This window comes from Daphnia magna, linkage group LG8 (genome assembly GCF_020631705.1).
Source record: "Daphnia magna isolate NIES linkage group LG8, ASM2063170v1.1, whole genome shotgun sequence".
In the NCBI taxonomy this organism is placed as follows: Eukaryota; Metazoa; Arthropoda; class Branchiopoda; order Diplostraca; family Daphniidae; genus Daphnia; species Daphnia magna.
Genome location: NC_059189.1, coordinates 8,994,981 through 9,015,537, shown reverse-complemented (window position 1 = coordinate 9,015,537; position 20,557 = coordinate 8,994,981). Strand labels below are relative to the sequence as shown.

Here is a 20,557-nt window from a genome sequence, read left to right as displayed (position 1 = left end):
CCCTCTGGATATGTGCCGGTTCATCCGTCAAACACTGTGTACAGACTTCCCCCCCTTTTTATTATTATTATTATCATTTAAAATAAAATACATTATATTCTATTTGATTCATACTACTACATAGTCGATTGATGCACAACAAAAAGCCACAGGCCGTGATATCTAACTCGTTTTTCTTCTTCTTCCCTTCGAATAAAAGCTTCACCGTCACTTGCAAACGGGGGACTTTCTTTGAACCCCCGTGTAGGGGGGGAAGAAGGGGGGATGAGCCTTGTTTTTAAATCCTTCCGACACGGATTTCGTTCTCATCGGCTGTTTTTGCAGAACCTCTATATATATACTGTGTTTAAATGATGCGAAAGCGTTAGGCTGCACAGCAACGGCTCATTCGGTGGCAAACAACATGTTATTTGCCCAGTAAATATCTACATACCGTATATACCAGAACTGATGATGACGCGGTGTCAATTTCGCCTATGCTTATATACTCAAACCGTTCAATTTGAACACGGTGCATTGGACCGCTGGAATGTTCTAATACGGAAGGTCCACCTTATTATATATATGGTTATGGTATTAGACCACGTGTCGCGCATCTTATATCGTACATGTATACACGTATAGACCTATATAGGCCTACTGTATTTACGCATTGTATACACACACTTTCACCATCACGACCGTTGATTTCACTCTTTTTTTTTGTGTGTGCGTTACACAGGGTTTTTACGTCCAACATTCGATGCCTTTCATGAACAACAGGAAATGGTATTTCCAAATTGCTTTGGCGACACAAAAAATGCGAGAAAACCCCGCGCGTGTAAGGCGAATCTTGTGAGATCAACAAGGTGTGAAACGCTCGTGTAATACGCACGTATTATAGTCTACACGTCGTATATATATAGGCTGTATAGCGCACATAATAACAGTCTATGGCTTTGTTAATAATAGAGTGTGTGTTCTATTGTCATGAGAAGAGGAAGGGGGGAAATCTCGATCATTTCATTTGACTGTTTGAGCAATTTTTCATTAACTGCCTCGTATTATGGATACGCAGTGGGCAATTGTTGGACGTAAGAGGGTCTGATGACCGATGAGTGTGGCTTCTCTCTTTTTCTCCAATCGCACAATAACGACGACGCACTTGCAATATCTGCCACTGATGGTCGCCTAGGTGAGTTCTAGAATTTTTTGGCTTTGCCCCGTTGCAGTTGTTTAGCCGTTCGCGGGACAATGTCGTTGATCGACGCCATATTTTTGTAAGATTTCCTGATTTATATTCACATGGATAATTAAGAAAGAAACAATGCCACCTAATCCACACACACACCCACACAAAACCCCGTCATCATTACGCATCGCAAATGAGGGGCGTTTAACGTGAATATGCAAATAGCCATCATCAATTTTTGGCGATCACAAATGAAATGGCGAGTTGATATCGGAAATCCCTCGACGAAAAAACGATCCATCATTTTCAAACTCTGATAAACACCCCGATCCATTTCGTTCTAACGGTTCACGTCTTTGGCTGGCCCAATCAGCACGCGGACAGCTATAATCACTACACAGTTGTTATATGCAGCAGTTAGTTGCAAGGACATGAAGCACAGCTCATTTGTTGGCTTCTGCTGCTGATGGAAATACCACGTCGTTCCAATCACGCCGATCAGCTGAACAAGAAAATGTCTGGATCATATGATGATGATGACTCTTGATGATGTGCTGCTGTAAACGGTGAGTCTTCATATATACTATAAGAGCTGGTTGGCGAACCCCGCTCAACCACTTTGGCTTGCAGTATACAAGTGGCAGGGCCACTGCTGTCGTTTTTTATTGCCTTCCGATCCTCGCTGCCATCCGCTCAAGCGAAAAAAGTCAAGCGCCTTTTATTTTCTAGAATGAGTCCCACTTTCACCAACCCCATTTTCTCTTCATTCCCATCTCCTCCTATATACATAGAAACTTCATTCGGGTCCATGTTTAAAAAAAGAAATAAATAATAAGGAAAAATTGGTCGCAATAAATGTTCAACGAGAAGGGAGGGTGCAGCTTTATTGACCCTATATTTCGCTTATTGGTTCCGGTTATTAGGTCGGCGGGTGCGGAAAATCAAATGTTTTTAGATTGAACGCCACAGATGTAGGCGAATCTATCAAAAAAGGGCTATATCCTATATAGATTTTCAGAACCGGTTCTATATGCGTGACTTAGGAGATTTCGTGCCCCGCTGGCCGCGTTCGCGTGCTGTTTGAATATGCGTACATACAAAAGGTGGCGGCAAAATGTCTATATATATTGAATCGAGATCAAACAAACCTCAATATATGTCGTTTTGGCCGCGTTCGCGGCGATGGTCCTTTTTAAAACATAGAAGAAAAGGGCGCCTCTATTTGAATAGGACCAACTCAATATGACACGAGACATCAATAACAAATAAACCACATACTGCAGTCTGTGTTTATATAATATCTATATAAGAGGTAGCCCTTGAAGTATAATATCGTACATATATACATGCGCAACTGATGCTAGTGTTTACCGTTCGTTCAATATTAAAAGCATCTTGTGATATCTACTTTGCCTATTCAACCGCATAACACACAAAAAGCCATAATAAAGCAGCTTGATGGCCCCGTGCTGTCTGTGTGTCACTGAACGCTATCAATATACAGCATAGATCTAATGATATATGGCTGAGTTGATTTGACGACAGTTGGCAGCACTTGATATTTCAATTTCCAATATATCCCAACGTGTCAACACGTTTGCCAGATCTAATAAATCCACGCACAAGTGCTGTGTATATGTATACAAATACGCCGCAATCTGTATATACGTATATTATATATCGATATATAAATCCATGTGCATACATGTATCAACTCTGTTTTCTTATATATACTTTGATAACTTGGCGCATTGCTTTGATGATGATTGCACGCTGGCTCGTATGAATATCAATGAAAATCAGAAATTATTGAAGGCTTCATGCGCTGGAGCTATTAGGAAATCCATAAACAGTTTGGTGTTTACATATATAGACGGCGGTATAGTCAATCAAAGTTTCTGTCTAGATTCCAAACGGGGATGAAGCTTGATCGCTTCCATCTCGGCGCTATAAAACGATTGGCCTGTACTTGATTGGAAATCAGGCATAGACGACTAGGTTATATATAGAGCAGCGGATGGCGTTTAGCCACTTTCAAGAATGCCCATAAACACTAACTATATATGGGAATCGTCCATCCAAAAGACACACACTCACAGCGAACGGGCGTTATAATGAGGCATTGACGGAGAGAGTCGTCTTCTATATGTACGAGTGAGAAACTTCTGCTTATATACGCAGCACAACTGTTACAAACGCACATTAAACGCCAGTATAAATCAATATAGGATGATGGGCTATTAACACATTGGATATATAGGCGTCATCAGTGTGTATATATCCTTGATCACGGCCCGACGATGATTCGTTGCACAGAGTCAAGTGCCGAACCTATTTTACATTGGCAAGTGTTTGACGATACCAATACGGGTATATAGGACTAAAGTATATAGAGAGAAGAGGGTCTCGCCGGCCAATTTCAGCCTAATTGCAATTGGTGACCTGTTGGCCTTAATATATTTCGACGGCCGTGTGTATAGGTGTATGTACACAGCAATTGGGAGGCTATTTACAAAAGAGCGGAACCCCCCCCTCACCCCCACCTCGGTTTATTTAATGTGGAGGCTCTTGCCTCTCTTATTCGCGCCAACCCTTTTCGACGTACGAAATTGTTTCCTAATTGATTTGCTCAGCAGCTTTGGCAAGTTAATGATAAATGCCTCGATTTACTTATGGCAAACATCAGCACGCCCATTGTCCTTAATGTGCTGTCATCTGCCGAGACCTTCAAACTTGGCTCCGGTTCTCAAATGATGTGTCAGGAATATTACAGGCTCTTTGCCAGTCATGTCGGCCAAATTTGCAATCAAACTAGTTGGTCTTTGAATAGGTCGTTGGATTTCACGTTGGTGGCTTCGAATCTCGCGAGATTTCAACTCACAGCAAATTTCCCAATCAGTTTGAAATTCTCTCAACGCACGCGGTGATGGGGGGGAATCGATAAGCTTTTATTGATATATAAACGTTCGTCGTGATGGCTGAATAGTCGCCAATCAGGGACTTTAGTAACCTGTTATAGACGCGATGTTTTGTTACTTCATAATTTATGCAACACTCGGTTGTCATCGGGTTGCTACATCTTCAGCGCTAGTTTATGTTTATAGCCCCTTTTATTTATATATTTTTTTACTGTGCCATATAAAATGAAATAACCCAAAATTTACGTAACGTGAATTGTTCAATGCTTCAAAGGTCACGCCTTATACTTCGGCCTAAAAACTTAAAATTATGACACCCACGTCTAAGAATTCGGCATTTCATATAGACGATTCTCAGCTCTATAAGTGGTACAATTCACTGCATACAATTTAAAGATCGAACCCGCCATGATCTTGTGGTGTAGACAACATGTGTATGTATAGGTTGTTGTGCTATAGTTTAACCAAGAGATAACAGCGAAATCCATTTCTATGGGACCAGAGGGCAGACAGCTGATCAACGAAGAATATGACCCAATTCGAAAGCCACTATTCTTTTGGCACGCACACAATCATTCATCTGCAATGAGCAACGAAAACTGAGTCATTACGTTGCATCTGCATCATCCAATCGAAGCCAAATGTTTCAATAATAAGCCCGTAATCTCTTGGTTACATCCCAAGTATAGCTACATCCACAGCCTAAAGCTGTAAATTGACCTCTAAAATGTTTAGATTTAAAACAAATATATTTAAAATAAAAAAAAACATTTGCTGTGGTTGCCTATATTTCATTGAGAAAGAAAAAAATGAAACTATATAGACTCATAATCTTGTCTTCTGTATGAGTTATTTAGACTAATATATATAGGCTATATGCATAATCTTAGAGCCTTTAATATCTTTGCTTTATTATTTTCTTTCACTAAACTGCATAGGTCATTGGGTGAATACAATCAGCACACACAAAATCAAATGAATGAAGAGAAGACTGTGTTCTATGCTGGGCTATATGGAGCGTATATAAATACAGATCGACGCACGTCCCATTGTTAAAGCCTGGGACCAAATAGCCTCAATAGAACGTCCTTTTTACTGCACAAGTTATACGCAGAAATAACCAAATCACACACAATGAATAAAGAAAGAAAGCAAAAAAAAAAAAACTATTTGTGTATGTATACAGTTTTTTTCTCTTTCTTATATATACTGTTCATATCTTCTGTATATACACATCTATAAAAACATCTTTTATATACCGAGTTCTTTATACATAGTTTGAATGCTAATCCGCTCCATTGAAAGTTTGTCATCGCTTTGTTATCATTCTTCCTTCCTCCCTCCTTTTTTTATTTTTATTGTCAAACCTATACAAAAGTAGGACGCATTTAGTATATACCTACAGATCTTCTTCTTCTTCTTCTGATCAGTGTCTTGTGTATATACAGAAAGATGATCGGCAGATTTTGTTTTTCCGCGGCCAAGGAGAACGGCATTTATTGTCTCTCTCTCTATACGTTTTTCGATGTATACAATTCCTTTACGTAGATATACAACAGGAGTATAGATACATGTATACAGCAAAAGTCTCGATTTTCACTCATATTCAAAACGGCTGACAAAGTATATAACCCCTTTCCGTATACAAAACTAATCGGGGTGATGATTTGATACAACAAAATGTAGCCTATACCGTATAGTCTAAAACGCTGCGGGTTAATAATAAACAGCACGACAAAAAAGGTCACCACAGCTCTTTATTATATGTAGAATATAAGAAAGGGCCAGGTGAGATATCCCATCGAGATAAATGGCATCATCTGTCCCTGTTGTAAATATATATATATATATACCATTCGATAGAGATGTGTTTTGCATTGTCAAATCTCTGTGGCCAAGATAACAGGAGTTTTTTTTGTTTGTTTTGTTTTGATTTATTTAAGTTGTTTTGTTCTGCTGATGCTTTGTATTACCAACGGTGGCTGCACTGACCAGCACTCGTGTTCCCCCTCGTATAGAATAGCACACACGACACTATTGTTTTTCTACGTGCTGTGCTGATGTTCATTTGTTTTTTTTAACAGTTGCCAATCATCCTATATTCTTCGTATAGGGAAAGATAATAGAATATAAAGGTTTCCGATGTATTCGAGCATGGCTATTTACGCTTTCCACATAAAAACACCAGCTATACATGTGTACTTAAATATGATAATAGCAAAAAAGGGTCTATATACATTGAAAAATATAAGAAAAACATGAACGGTTGTCTCAGGCTCTGAATAGTCTTTTTTTTGGGGTGTGTGTGTGTATTAAAAAGAATGATGTATTCATGGTGAGGCGTATATGTAGGTCTATACAAAGCTTAAAAGTAGAGATAATTTGAACCGGAAAAGAAATCAGACTCTACGATGTCCCTTAGTTTGTTGGTGCGATAAATCCTTAATAGCTCTATTCAATTGTATTTTATTTTGATTTTTTATAAAAACCCCGAGAAATCCAAGATTTTTCGCTATGTTTTTGATTGGTTACATCCGAAATGTTATAAGGACTCGAAGAATAAATAAGTTTATATATATATTTTTTCTAAATGTAATAGTACCGCGTACGCTGTTATACACACACAACAACTATACGAATTGAATATCTACCATCCAATGATTGAACGGAATGGCAGGACTTGTATGTATAGGCTACGCCCGCAGGATACAGGACCGCAATAATCCTGCCTTATTGAGTAAACTGTCCATTCTGTCGTCTGCTGCGTGGCCACTCTTTTTATTTTTTTCTTGTTGTTCCGTTTGATCGTATAGATCCTCCTTTATCATATAACACATCTATAGAGTGGGGTTTTTGTGGGGGATGCCACGCATGTAATGATGCACCCAGAGACCGTAGATCACACATCCATCATTCTCTGTTTCTCTTATTCCATCAGAGCAAAAACCCAATCATCAACCCTCCCCCAAATGAAAAAAAAAAAAAGCAAAAATAGAATTCCACCTCCGCTTTTCTATATAATGTGTTGGCCATCATTCAGTTCTATCCCAGCAGAACATCCAAACACCCAATCACATCGAGGAAGGCAACGAACCCATGAACTGTATACGGCCGTCGATGATCCCAAACACATCAGTTTTGAAACGCGCATTGAAAATGGCGACATTTTTTTTTTTCTTGAATGTTTTAGGCCATTGCTTTTGCCTGTACATCTGCGGTGTTGTATAGCAAGAAATGATGCTTGTTGTCCATCCAGAAAACGTCACAGACACCCAACCGCATTCGACGAGCAGCTGCTGGCGATGACATTCGCCCTCCGTACAGGCCGATAGGTGGACGGAGGCTGACAGCCCCGCTATATATACATCAAAACGAATATAAACACAACGTATATACAACTGATGGCGAGGGAATTAAGGATGTAACAGCACATCATTGTCATCATTCCCTTTCAATAGGTTTCCACTATTGATTACGTCACAGCACGTGTTGTATATATCAATGATTATTGTCCTATAGCTCACGTGAATACTCGCGCATATTTGTCGTGTCTTTTGTAAATGAGTGCGAGCGCATAGGACGATGTCGGTTGTCAACCTGCGTTACTCGTAATGAAATATATAGACAAGTGGAAACACACGGCTATATAGAATGGGAGGAAGTGTCCCCCCCACCTCAGGCAGTTTGGCCTCGTGAGAAGGAATACAGGTGGATATGTCACCGTGCCTAATCGGATATGTTTGACAGGCAGCTTAATAACGCATTCGCTTGCCTCTCAACACTTCCACCCTCTCTTTCGCCTTCATCCCAACAAAATCGCGTTATTCCTTTTAGAGTGAGAGAATAAAAAAAAGACATGTAAAAAAAAATGTTTTTCTAATTATTTGTAACGTGACTAACAGGCCAGCCAAACCCTTTGCAATCGCCTAATCTCATTCTCGATTGACACACACGAAAGACGCCTAATTGAGACTTTCATAAATATATAAACGCAAAGTTCGACTCGCTCAATCCACTTGGGCTAGTCATATTCAAATGTTGAACACTTCTGATGTACACACCGATGCCAATTGGCTGTTTAACTTTCCAAATTCCTCTTAATGAGTTATTCTCCATCTATATAGTAGACTATATATACTAAAACGCGAAGACGCATTTCGCATCATGTCATTAATGAACTGACACGATTCATTAGTCGTCGCTCAAATCAACAAAATAGAACGTCAGAGCAATCACAGTTAACACGACTAGTACATAAATGGCAACTCAGCTTATTTTTTTAAAAATGGGGCCTTTTTATTCCCCCCCCCCTTAATTTGAATGCCATCAAGTTGACAGCGATGACGCCTCATTTTACCAACGACGAACGTTGACGACGCTCTCTGGCTCCACATATGTTGTGTATAGCACAAAACTCACATTTTTATAATAAGCTTACAACTTTTTTGAGTGGGGACAAGGCTGGGCAAACTGGCGGAAAGAACACCAAAATAATTATAGTGCCATGATGAAAATGATCAATTTAGACTGAGGGAGATATATATGGCTCATTTGGGCGTCGTCTGCAAACAAATCCCGACGTCGACGATGTTTCTTTCAATATCAAATGTTCCGCGTGCAGTACAAATTAGCCAAGTCATACACATCAAATGCATATATAAAGCCTCGACCTCAATTAGTCGAGTCCTCAGCAATCAGCGTACGCCCGTCATTGCGTATTAGTAGATATAACAAACTTGGCACTGTATATAGTTCGTATAACATGCAACCGACGTCTATACGGACCTATATATACTGCTCTATATGTGCATGAGCTTTTGAGCGAGCCAATAAGAGAGCAAAAGAGGAAACAAACTAGCGCCCTTAATAGCGAGCGAAGGCGCTAAGCGGATTGAAAATAAGTCCGACTGCTTTTTTCTTTTCTTTTTTGACCGCACCCTTTTGTTCTGCGCTTATAATAAGTAGATACGCGCATAGATAGGCAAGAGCAATATGTAGAGGTTGGTGTGTGTGTGTGCGTGTGAGAGCTATATAGCCGACGAAACTGGCAAGTTGGCAATTAATTCCGACTTATACCAACGGTTTGAAAAGAGAGCTGCTGTCGACGTGCTATGCACAGTGCTGCACACCTCCTCTTATGTTTCACCCTCCCGCGCTCCTCGTCGATGTGAACGTCGGGGGCTGCCGAACGCAAACATGCGCCATTGATGTATATACCATGTTCATATATATATTTATTGGCTGCTGTGTATAGTGATTAGGGATGTATTAGTGAAATGTACAGGCAGAGATGGTTAACCTTCACCGATCAAACACAAGAATCCATTTTTATTTGCCGATGTAAGTCTATACGTGTTATTACGCAATACGGTGTAAATTGCCAACAGTCCGTGTTTGATAACGTTTGTCTAAATTTTACAAACATTTTAATGGGTGATATGTCTATAGAAACAAAGCTTTTAAACATATAAGCCTATCCTGTTAGAAATTATTGCGTCGTTATGACGAGGCAGGCTATTAATTCTTACGTCATTGAAAGCCAAATGTCCCTGAAGAGCGCAATGCACGACCTGCTCCTATACATATTCCATCTTGTCTTATATTGATTGCTTCTATGTACAGACAAAAGGGCAGGTCGAGAGATGGAGACAGTATGATCCTCGTTTTTGTTTTTCAAAAGAATGTATATTAGTCTATATAATAGACTATGCGTGTCTATATGCCACACACGAAATTGTATAGACAGAAGAAAGAAAAAACCTCAGCAACGATGCTGCTAAATCAATCGAGTCGCGGACAAACTCATTGGCGTCTGAACGCGTTTCGTCTCTAACACAATCATCGTTGATTTTCTCTTTCATCCTTTTATGTATGAAAAAAAATAAAACATAAAACAATTGCTGTGTCATGTACGTCTCCATACTATCAACGGACGCCCTCTGGGTAAACGTTTTTTTTTTTTATTTACAACTCATCGAAAAAGAGATTTGGATTGATTTATTTTTGATTATTCTGGTGGAAGGGGGGGAGGACGGGGTTATTATGTTCCGTTTGTCTATTTACTTGAGCGAAGCAAGAGGGTAATATATATAGAAGAAAAATATATAAAAGAATCACTTCATTCAATGCCGTTTTTTTGGGGGGTGGGGTTTTTTCCTGATCGAATGGCGACCGTGATTCGATCACGACGCATCGTTTGGCGTCCCAAGTCGATCTTATTCTTGTGCTGTTTTTGCCTTCAATTGAACAGCCGCTTTTGTATACGCTCGTGGACGGATAGGCCCCTTATACGTCATGCTTCTATATTTGTTATATTCGTGACAATTCTTATAATCTATATTATAAATGATTCGATGCTGGCATTTCATTGGTCGGCATCAATCAGCCGCAGAATTCTTTTTATAAAGCCCGGCCGAATTTCAAAGTGTTGAATTAAGTTGATCTATATTCAGAAAGAAGTGTTTAAATAAGAAACAGCCGAGGTATTTTTCAGTGCAATTTTATAGGCATCAAAAGGGGCATGTTGGAAAAGATTTAATCGTTTTTATTTAAACTAGCGGATGTATTTATATAAACGTTCAGGTCTTTATAGTGACGTCGATTGGCTATGATTTAAAGCTCCACTGATTTTCGCTTCCACTATGATCACGACGTTAAAACATTCGCCGGCCGCCTTCTTTGGCTATTAAAGGAGAAACGAATTGATCGAATCGAAGGGGGGGAAACGCACTACTCGACCTGATTTTCTAGATATACAAAGTTGATATGGCCATAAACATCCATCTCCTTCTTTCTTCCTGATTGAATCGACTCCATCTATTTCTATCTCTCTCTCTCTCTCTCTCTTTCTCCATATGTATTAGCTGCAGGGTTCCAGAAAAAAACGTTTGATGATGTTTGACGATATTATTAACATCGACAGCCAACAGAAAAATCAAATCAAATCCGAGCGTCAAATCTTTGGCGGCCCAATTTCAAATCTTCTTTCTTTCTTTTTTTCAATTTATTTTGATCAAATAATCGATTCGAATTCTATATATTGTTCTACATGTCAATTTTGTTTCTATATATTTACATTTAGCGACTTTTATATGTCCTTTTCAATCAAAAGTACGAGGCAACGAGCAGTTGAAACACATATGGTTCCATTCAATGTCTTTGGAACAAAATACTGTCTGCTAATAAGACGATTTCCATCCCCCTCTTCGTATTAATAGGCAATTTGGACAGCGGCAGTTGATGTCTATATAAACCTCGTCAGCAGTCATTTATTTTATTTTTTTTCCAATATATTTACAAGCGTGACGATGAGTAACAAAGTTACAGAGTTTGTTTCTTTTTTCTCGCGGAACGAGGAACGATGAAGTGAGGGAAGGAGAAAAAGGATGGAAAAAAGCAACTCAATCACAGATGTAGCTATCCACCATATAGCCTGTGCTGTGTGTGCTGTGTCCGCTTATTCGCTATATTTTATATAGCCATCCTTATCCCGCTTGTCTCCCCCTTCCCTTTGCTGCTTCTTCTACAAAATCTTGTGTAGATATATACAGCACTGAGCACCTTTATAACACAACCAACAGAGCCAAAATGAATCGTTTTGAGGGACCATCCGCTCTCTGCCCCGCCCGGATGAAATTGACAATTTCCCCTCCACTTGGCCTCTCGTATCCCCCCCTTTTTAGTTGCTGCTCCATCTGCTTCAAGGGGGGGGGGGGAAGCAAATGTATTTATTTATTTATTTTTGTTTTTAATTTTTAGATCTACCGTACTATAAGGTCTTGACTGTTTATCTCTCTTTCGCCTTCGACTGTAAATGCCTTATTTTATAAAGTAAAACGGCTCTTTTACACGATTGGCTTATAGATTTCCTTGTTTATAGCCTCTTGCTATACATGTGACTGGCGAGTCTTTTGTGCGCCCACTAAATCGCTGCAATCTCATTAACAAGCTGATGACGTAGGCCTTTTAATGAAGTATAATCAACTTTCCCTGAAAGATGTTTTATAATAAATGTTGGGCAGCGGAATGATGGAAGAATGACGCAATGGACAAAACACCTTATACTTGTGAATTAAGGGAGGAGGAGGGCTGATCTTATTTAAAAAAAAAAAATTAATAATTTCTTTTAAAATAACATACATAGGTCCAGCAACACGAGGGAAAAAAAAAATGAAATCAACGTGTGTGTAGTATGCGCTCTGGTAATATAATAAGCTCCGCCCAATCAACCTTTTAGTTGGGTCTCCGGGATTGGTCTGCGGCGTTGGAAGGCTAATAGCCGGCGGGATTGACGCAGTGGCTCTGGCTCCACCCCAGTCTCCGCCCCTATTCTCTATCCGCCTCCCTCACCATTTGATATCTTATAGCATGTTATGAGATTTCTCTCCTTTTTTCTTTCTTTTTCTTCTTCTTATTTCGTGTTTTTTTTTCTTTTCTTTTTCTGTGTTCCTTCCCTCCACACACCGAAACGGCCCGCAGGCCGTGCCCCTCCAGCATCTACGGGGGGGAGGGGGCCCTGTGACTCTTTCGCTTCACCATCAATCAGTCACGACCGCGACTATCAAACAGTCTGGACGCATAACACAAATCGTTCGATCGGTGATTATACAACCATTCTCGCCAAATCAACTCATTCCCTTTTTTGCTCTTGCCCTCCTCCTCCTCCTCCTGTTCCTGCTCCTGCCTTTTGTGAGTTGTGCGTGATCGTGTCGTTTATTCTCAGGCAGATTTCATCGACAAAATTAATAAATAATAAATCATTAGAAAAAGAAAAGAAAACAAAGAGAGACGCACATAATTTCAACATGATGACGTCTGAGCAGAGAAGCGAATCGGTGGTGGACAAGCATCAACAGCATTCGTCGCTGACGGAGGACAGCAACAGCAACGCGAGTAGCGCCAGTTTGAACAGCCGCAGCGGCGGAAGTAGTCCCAGTGATAACAGCAGCGTCGACATCGAGAACGGCGGATCGGTCGGCGACGCACCGATCAACGTCGATCTTTCGGACTCGATCGCGGCCGCCGTGCCGGCCGTGATCATGTCCGTGGCCGACTCGCTGTCGCCCGTCAAAGCAGCTGTTCATCACCAGCCGCACGAAGCGTCTGGCTCATCGGCGACAGCCTCGCACACTAGCAAGTTAAGTCTCAATCATCAAGTCAGCCACTTGTACACGATCGAGGCTATTCTTGGACTGAACAATCAACACTCCAAAGGTACAACAGTCTGTTTCTATGAAATTCGTCTTTCGATGGTAGCGTTGAATGAATCCATCCATTTCAAATGAATTATCAATTGCAGAGAAAGACGATCGGTGCGATGTTGGCGGAGGGAGGCACCAGCAGGCGAAATTGTTCCGCGAAATGTCGCAAGCTCATCATCATTACAATGCTGTGCGTCCCAACGAGGCGGATGCTGAACAGCATCCGATGATGAGCAGCATCAATCAGCCGGAGGAGAGCAGCGATGAAGACGGCCATCAGGCGAACAAGAGCGGCATGAGCGGCGCTGAAAATGGCGCAGGCGGAGGTAGCGGCAACAGCAAAAAACACCGGCGGAACAGGACGACGTTCACGACGTTCCAGCTGCACGAACTGGAACGCGCCTTTGAAAAATCGCACTACCCCGACGTCTACAGTCGCGAGGAGTTGGCTATGAAAGTCAACCTGCCCGAAGTCAGAGTCCAGGTTAGACTTTTTTGTTGATTGTTCATTAGCATATTATATAGCATATATAGGCCTGTATATACGATTTATTCAAATGATATACTATGCGTATAGATATAGCCGCGAGCGTGTGTTGATATGGCAATGCACCGAAAATGGCAAACAGAAACTATTTAGAATTCGGGCTCATCTTTTGTGTTCATCTCTTTGATTAGCCTTGCTTTTCCTATATTTTTATGCATGTAGGCTATAGTATAATATATGCATGAGAACAGCGTGCTATTATATACAGCAATCGGCTTTTCTGCTTTTTAATTGCGCTCGTATTTTGTTGGTATATAATTCCTTCAGTTGCTAAGACTTTCCCCGCAACGTTGATACATAGAGTCCACAACTTTATCGTCGAGTCGCCCAACTGCAGATCTGCGGATGCAGTCAGGCAAGATTTCTAAACAGATTATCTTATATACAAACTCTTGAAAGCTCAGCAGCCTAAATAATATTTAAAGATGAAATTCAATAAAACGGGGGACCGCAATCAACAGTTCCTCTTTGTTTTTCCTTGTGCCATTCAAAATGAATGAGGGGGAGGGGGGTGATGTTTTCGACATTGTTCGTCAAATCACTTGTCTGACTTATTGCCTCTATTTTTTATTATCCGTGTTGTGTGGGAGGAGAATAGAGAGAGAACAATCTTTTTGTCCCTTTTGTTTTTTGCCGCTGTCCGTTCTATTATTGTGTGTAGACTGTACATAGTATGCGACAAGTAGACTACATCACGTATATACACCATAATAGAACGCGCTGGATAACAGTGTCTAGAACTCATTTCCGGTCGCCGGCAATAAATGGCAATGGTATAACAGCATCACTTTGCTCGATCCGATTTGGTCTATATATACGTCATAGCTAAAACGGAGGAGGGTTTCCGTTAATCCATCGTATATATCAATCATTTTTTTTTTTGCCATGTACACACGTCGGTAGAAATGAGGGACGTGGACAAGGATATTTTCGCTGTATTCCGTTTAAATCCGGGCTTTTATCTGGCATTCAAATCTGCCCAAATTCATGCAAGTTTGGGGGCATACGTGTATATATGTAGAACTTGTATATTATAGCCGCTGATGATCGTCAGCTATTTGAGAAAAAACGGCCTATATTTATATCGATAATGACGTATTAGGTATAAACTCATTATGAAAGCGGGGGGGGGGACAAAATGGCGTATGGAACAACAAAGGAAACAAAAGCTTTTTCTATCTCTGCTTGTAACAACTCTCATCGTCTGCTGTCTTTATATTGCCACTGTTTTCCCCCCTCTTTTCTTTTGCTGTTCCATTTCCCCCCCTCTTAGGCGTCCGTGTTCCAGCATCATCATCTCCCTTCTATATATATACAGTACTATATAGTTGCCAACTCCCCGTACCCAGCAAGTCGCCGACCCGCCCCAAAACGAGTTATTAGGCTAATCGACCGAGGACTAAGTGGTCTGATAACACACACACGCATTCAACACACAAAGAAAAAAAAAAACGGGTGATGGCAATCGCCATCGTATTTATATTATATACACACACACACACACACACTCAACAAAGCGAATATACTATACGTATATATAAGAAAAAAAAAAGAAAAAAAACCGGTGAACTAACTAAATTGATGGCCGATCAAAAGAAGGGGCGACTGCTGTTGCAGACGCATCCGGAAAATAAAAAGAATCTTACGTCTATACTAAAGCGTCCAATGTCAGCGCAATGTGTGTGTTGCATTTTCCTTTTTGCTGTATATATAGTCTATACCTCTCTCTCTCTCTCTATGTATATATACTGCCACTGTACACAAAAGTCCATATACATAATAGGGCGATTGTATATACATCGAGCGCAAGTCAACGATCAGTATTTTCAATAGTTGCATGTATATACGAATCTGTGCTGTGTGTATATATACACCACACACACACGCTCAGTAAAAAAAGAGGGGGGAGCAAACGGGAGTCTATTCATCTCAATCACACAGCTCCGATATCAGATGGCTGTGTTGTATATAGACTCTTGTGTGATATCCTTTTGGAGCGAATCGGATGATATAATAATATGTAAACCGTTTGATTTTCTTTTTTTCTTTTCTCTTTTCTATGTCTCTTTTTTAGACGGTTCTCTTTGAAATGTTTTTTTTTCTTCTTCTTTGCTATCTGGTTCAATCACAAAAGACACTAACTGTTATGCCACGTAAGCGAGAGGTCGTTTTGAATGTGTTGTTATTTATTTTCTATATATTCAAATGTTATGTGCTGGTTCCATATAGGCTTGTATAGAATCACAGGGACGATGCAGTTTCTTGGTGGGGAGCATTATATGCAAAGTATGGCAACAATTATTTAGTCTGTTTCACAAATCAAAAATATATAGGAAGCCCAAGGCAGTATATGACAATTTAAAAAGGAGAAATTCAATCATTTCATTATTATACGAATGATAACGAGAAAATGAGGTTTTGCGACACACGTCAATTGGTATAGCCAGATGGCAACCATCATCTGTTGTATTTTCAAGTTTGAAAAAAAAGAAAAAGAAAAAATCTAATCAAATCCAAAAAATTAATAAATAAAAAGGGTCTTTTTGTGGCCAAATTGAACGAGTTACGTAACTAGGTACTATTGAATCACTAGTCCCTTTAAAAAGGAAAAAAAACGAGTAGTTTTCCCCCATTGCAAAGTCAAAAGTATTTTTGTATCCAACTGGCGAGAGGTAATGACCCGGTCTGGAAAAAGATGGCCATCTGTCACACTTTGCGCTCAATGGGCGTTTGATTGCTGCCATTATCTCAAAACACCCATATGTGTATAGGCTATATACTATAGACGAGGGACGAGAGTTTTTTTGCTGAAACTTCGTTATTATACATACTGACACAAAGCTAACAACATTAAGTCATTTTTTTTTTGTTGTTGTACAGTATGTAACTTCGGAGTTTCTCCCTTTTTTTTTTTTTTCATAGCTCTTTCCAATCATACAAGTTCGTTCGAGTTCGAATCAAGGCGGCTATTGCTGTGGGTAGCCCGCCGGGAGTTATAAGAATTCCAAAAACCATCGTGATGATTGCATCATTTCTTATGATTAAATTTTCCCTCTTTTTCTGGTGGGTTGATTAGGTCTGGTTCCAGAACAGACGGGCCAAATGGCGACGACAAGAGAAGATGGAAGCATCGCAACAACTGCGCAAGTTCCAGCAAGAATTTTCTTCGATGATTCCGGCCGCTGCGGCTGCCACCACTCCGCGCTACAACAATAACAACAACAATGGCGGATCGGCTGTTGTTGCGGCTGCGGCCGCAGCCGCAGCCGGACTGCCCGCTCATCTCGATCATTGGCTATCGCTGACTTCCGGTGCGGCTATGGCCTATCATCAAGCGGCGGCTGCGGCGGCTGCGGCCGCTTCGTCGGCCTATCCGCCCGCAGCTTCTTATTTAATGGCTCCGATGATGGGATCGGCTGCGCTGATGAATCAGGTACAACATCATCGGCAAACGACTCCGTCGCCATCCAGCGGCTCTTTGACCATCGCGTCTCGGGATTCACCGGATCACGTCGCTACACCCACCTCCCGATTCCGCAGAGGCGATTCCAAGCCGCTGTAGTCCCGCTGATCCCCATTTTATTTTTGATCGAAATCCCCCAGCATATTAATGTCGGCTTATATGAAGAAATTTGTGTTTCAGACGTAAAATGGTCTTGTGTGCTGTCTCCCATATCAAAATTCCAATCATTCGTGTGTCCATTCCGTGTATTGATATCAGTGAGGAAACATCATTTTTGAGGGGCATGAGATACTTGTAAAGTGTGATGAATTCTGCATTCGCTCGATACATTTAGGTATATATATACGTACAGTACATATAAATATATATTATATAAAGGCTCTATACACTTGTGTGCAATTTCGTTTGTTGGTTTTGATTGCCAATGAGTGACGTGACGTGACCGACTTTTCTCTTGTAGTTTCTCCTGTATTGTCTGGCCTCCTCTTTCGAACTGACACCCAATCGTGTACATATACATTATGAACGTAAACTGACAGAACAATAAACACGAAATCAATTACCCTTATAGCTTATATACACACACGGCTGTTTATGCATTCGTTTCGCGTTCAGACGAAGAAGAACAACACTGAAACGTGACATTACATTCATTTTCAAATTCATTTTCTTCAACAGATTCCATTTGTTCACGTTGAAACGCGTTCCTCTTGTGTTTACTGTCCAATTCACTCTAATATAATAGCAGCTCGTTTTTTTTTAAATTCGAAAGACGCTTTGCTCGGACAGCGTTTTGCAAATGATTCTTTGATCCCCTCGGGTTATCATTAAGGATTCACGACTGGCTCGTTAAAGCACACAGTTCATTACTGTATATGTGTATTATACAACGGAAGCTGTACGACATGCGTCCCATGTGTTATACTAGTATAAAGTATATACATGTGAGACAATATATCATCAGTTGGCATCATTGATTGCAAAAAAGACTATATAATAGTTATTTTTCATGAAAATGCTATAATCCAGCGCATCTCCCCTCTTTTCCGGAGCCAATGGATTTTGGACAGTGTTTCATCGAAAATATAGAATGCGCGCGTGTTGCTTGGTTGTTATGAGCCAAGTCTTGCGCTTGTCTGTCCATCAGACGTTCGTGTTCATTAGTAGTACAACAGATGCTATTCAATGTTGAATAACATCGAATGTTTATTTCCCATCAAAATATTATTAATCGGAGACTTATTGTTATAAGGATTCATGAATAAAATACGGTCAATATGCGTTCATCGGCCATTTTGTTTGAATTTCATTTAACTCTTCCGGAAGTTGGATGTTATAAAAAATAAAAAATAAATAAAGATCAACAAGAATTTTGGAATTTCGAACAAGGCGAAATGGAGGGAAACAGAAACCCCTCTCCAATTAGCTCACCCTCTCTCACTTTGGGAATGAGGGGGGAAATACACGAAACGCTCGCGCCAACAAAACACGAGTCTTCCTATACGAAATAGGAAAAAAAATAAAATAAACAAAATTTAAAAAATGAAGGGAAAAAAAAGAAAGAAAGGAAATCGGCTTAACAGTTGTACACTGCCTCATACTCTCTTATATACTTGTAGATGGCTGCTGATCTTCTTTGATCTTGTCACTTTGGTTGGGCCTCCTGTTGTTGTTGAGCGCCAAAGAATGCCACATCGTATAGAGGGCTCCTCACTTTTTTGACAGGATTTATAGACGCCGTAGCATAACACACACTCCTACTGCACTGTGTAGTAGGCTATACATCTTACAGCTTATAATGTGTAAAAAACAAAACACATATAAGACACAAGAACCAAATTTTTTCTTTTTATCGCTGCCTCACTTTATAGTTTGTTTGTTTTTTTTCTGATTGTTAACTGACATTTATTTCTTCGTGTTTCATCCTGACAAGACTTGAATAATTGTTTTGTTTTGAGTTCCGTTAGTTGATATACATTTTAGCACGGCATCACAAGTTTTTATAGATTAGGTAGATCGACCCACTGATGGCATTCCTTCCGCATTGTTGCCTTTTCACGGTTTCAGCTTTACGACGCGTTCACCTGTGAAAGAGGATTGCCACATTTCGTGGTGTTCCATGTCTATATAAGTTGTTATTCTACCTAACCCTCGTTACATGTTATCCTCCTCGCGTAATATAGTCTATACAGCACTTATTCCTTCAACTATTTCTGCTGGGAAGGCCGTTGAACGACTATACAGTGGCCCATATTCAAGGACAAAAAATAGGTCTTTACACTATTGCGATTAGCATTCTTGATGAAAAACTTGAATCAACGGATTTCGATTGAATGAAAGTTAAAGACGTCAAGCAGACAGTAAGCCAATAGCTGACCATCATCGGGCACCAGCTTTGCAGCGAAGAGATTCTTCCAAAGTTGAATGAGATGGGCATCAGAGATTGGCGAGAACATGTCTCTCACCTTCTATACTAATTAACTTTTTCTTTTTCTTTAACTTAAAAAAAGGAATTTATTTAAGAGCAAAAAGGCAATTAGTTTTGAAAAAAAAAAAGGAACTTGTTCTGCTTCGGGGTTGGAGATGATTGATTGGTAAAGACTTGAGACAGCATCTTAGGATTAGCACTTTTGACTGTAAATATGGACTTAATTCAAATACAACAGCCTATAGGCCTGAACTGAGCTTTTCTTTTGTGTCAGTCAGTATACCGTTTTACAGGGCCTCCGATGATGACTCTATCGCCATATCAGCGCGTCAAAGAATCATCGCAGAGAGAATGAGCAAAGAACATTCTATCGTTCAACCGAATCGTTTATATATAGAGAGAGAATGTTGATTATAAAGAAATAAATGAAAAATGGGAGGAAAGAAAAAAATAAATAATTGAAACCTCGAAGGCATTTGAACAAAATATGCAAGAATAAAAGAAAATTCCCCCTCAAAAAAAAAGAAAAAGAATAAGAAAGATAAAGAATATAGATGGGAACTGTATTCCGTACCACTGCTGTATAACTATATAATATGATGGCTTACGATGGAAAAGAGGTGAGACGGCGTTAGGGGTCGTTATCTCGTTCGACACTCCCCTTCTCAACCTCTTTGACTGCTCACACATTTCGACGAATGCTTTTTACGCCAGCGCTTGGCACCAGAAGCATCTTGCATTATATATGTACCTTTAATGGAAATCAAACGATCAATCAGCTCCCCATTATGAGGCTTTAAAAAAAAAATAAAATAAAAATCCAAATATAT

At 40.1% G+C, this 20,557-nt stretch overlaps 1 protein-coding gene across 1 annotated transcript; it reads left to right on the top strand.

The window, feature by feature from the left end:
• Positions 1–12,621: 12,621 nt before the first annotated feature.
• LOC116929457 (retinal homeobox protein Rx-B) lies at positions 12,622–17,867 on the top strand. Its single transcript, XM_045177521.1, has 3 exons — positions 12,622–13,302; positions 13,388–13,773; positions 16,913–17,867. Exons 1-3 carry the CDS (start codon positions 12,894–12,896, stop codon positions 17,396–17,398), a joined length of 1,281 nt encoding a protein of 426 aa, XP_045033456.1. The 5' UTR covers positions 12,622–12,893; the 3' UTR covers positions 17,399–17,867.
• The last annotated feature ends 2,690 nt before the right edge of the window (positions 17,868–20,557 follow it).

What these genes read in the sequence shown, in the direction of transcription:
- LOC116929457 (XM_045177521.1), top strand. Translation starts at nt 12,894, where the DNA reads ATGATGACGTCTGAGCAGAGAAGCGAATCGGTGGTGGACAAGCATCAA. An exon ending in GAACAATCAACACTCCAAAG is followed by an intron (nt 13,303 to 13,387) that starts GTACAACAGTCT and finishes TATCAATTGCAG; the next exon opens with AGAAAGACGATCGGTGCGAT. An exon ending in TGCCCGAAGTCAGAGTCCAG is followed by an intron (nt 13,774 to 16,912) that starts GTTAGACTTTTT and finishes TGGGTTGATTAG; the next exon opens with GTCTGGTTCCAGAACAGACG.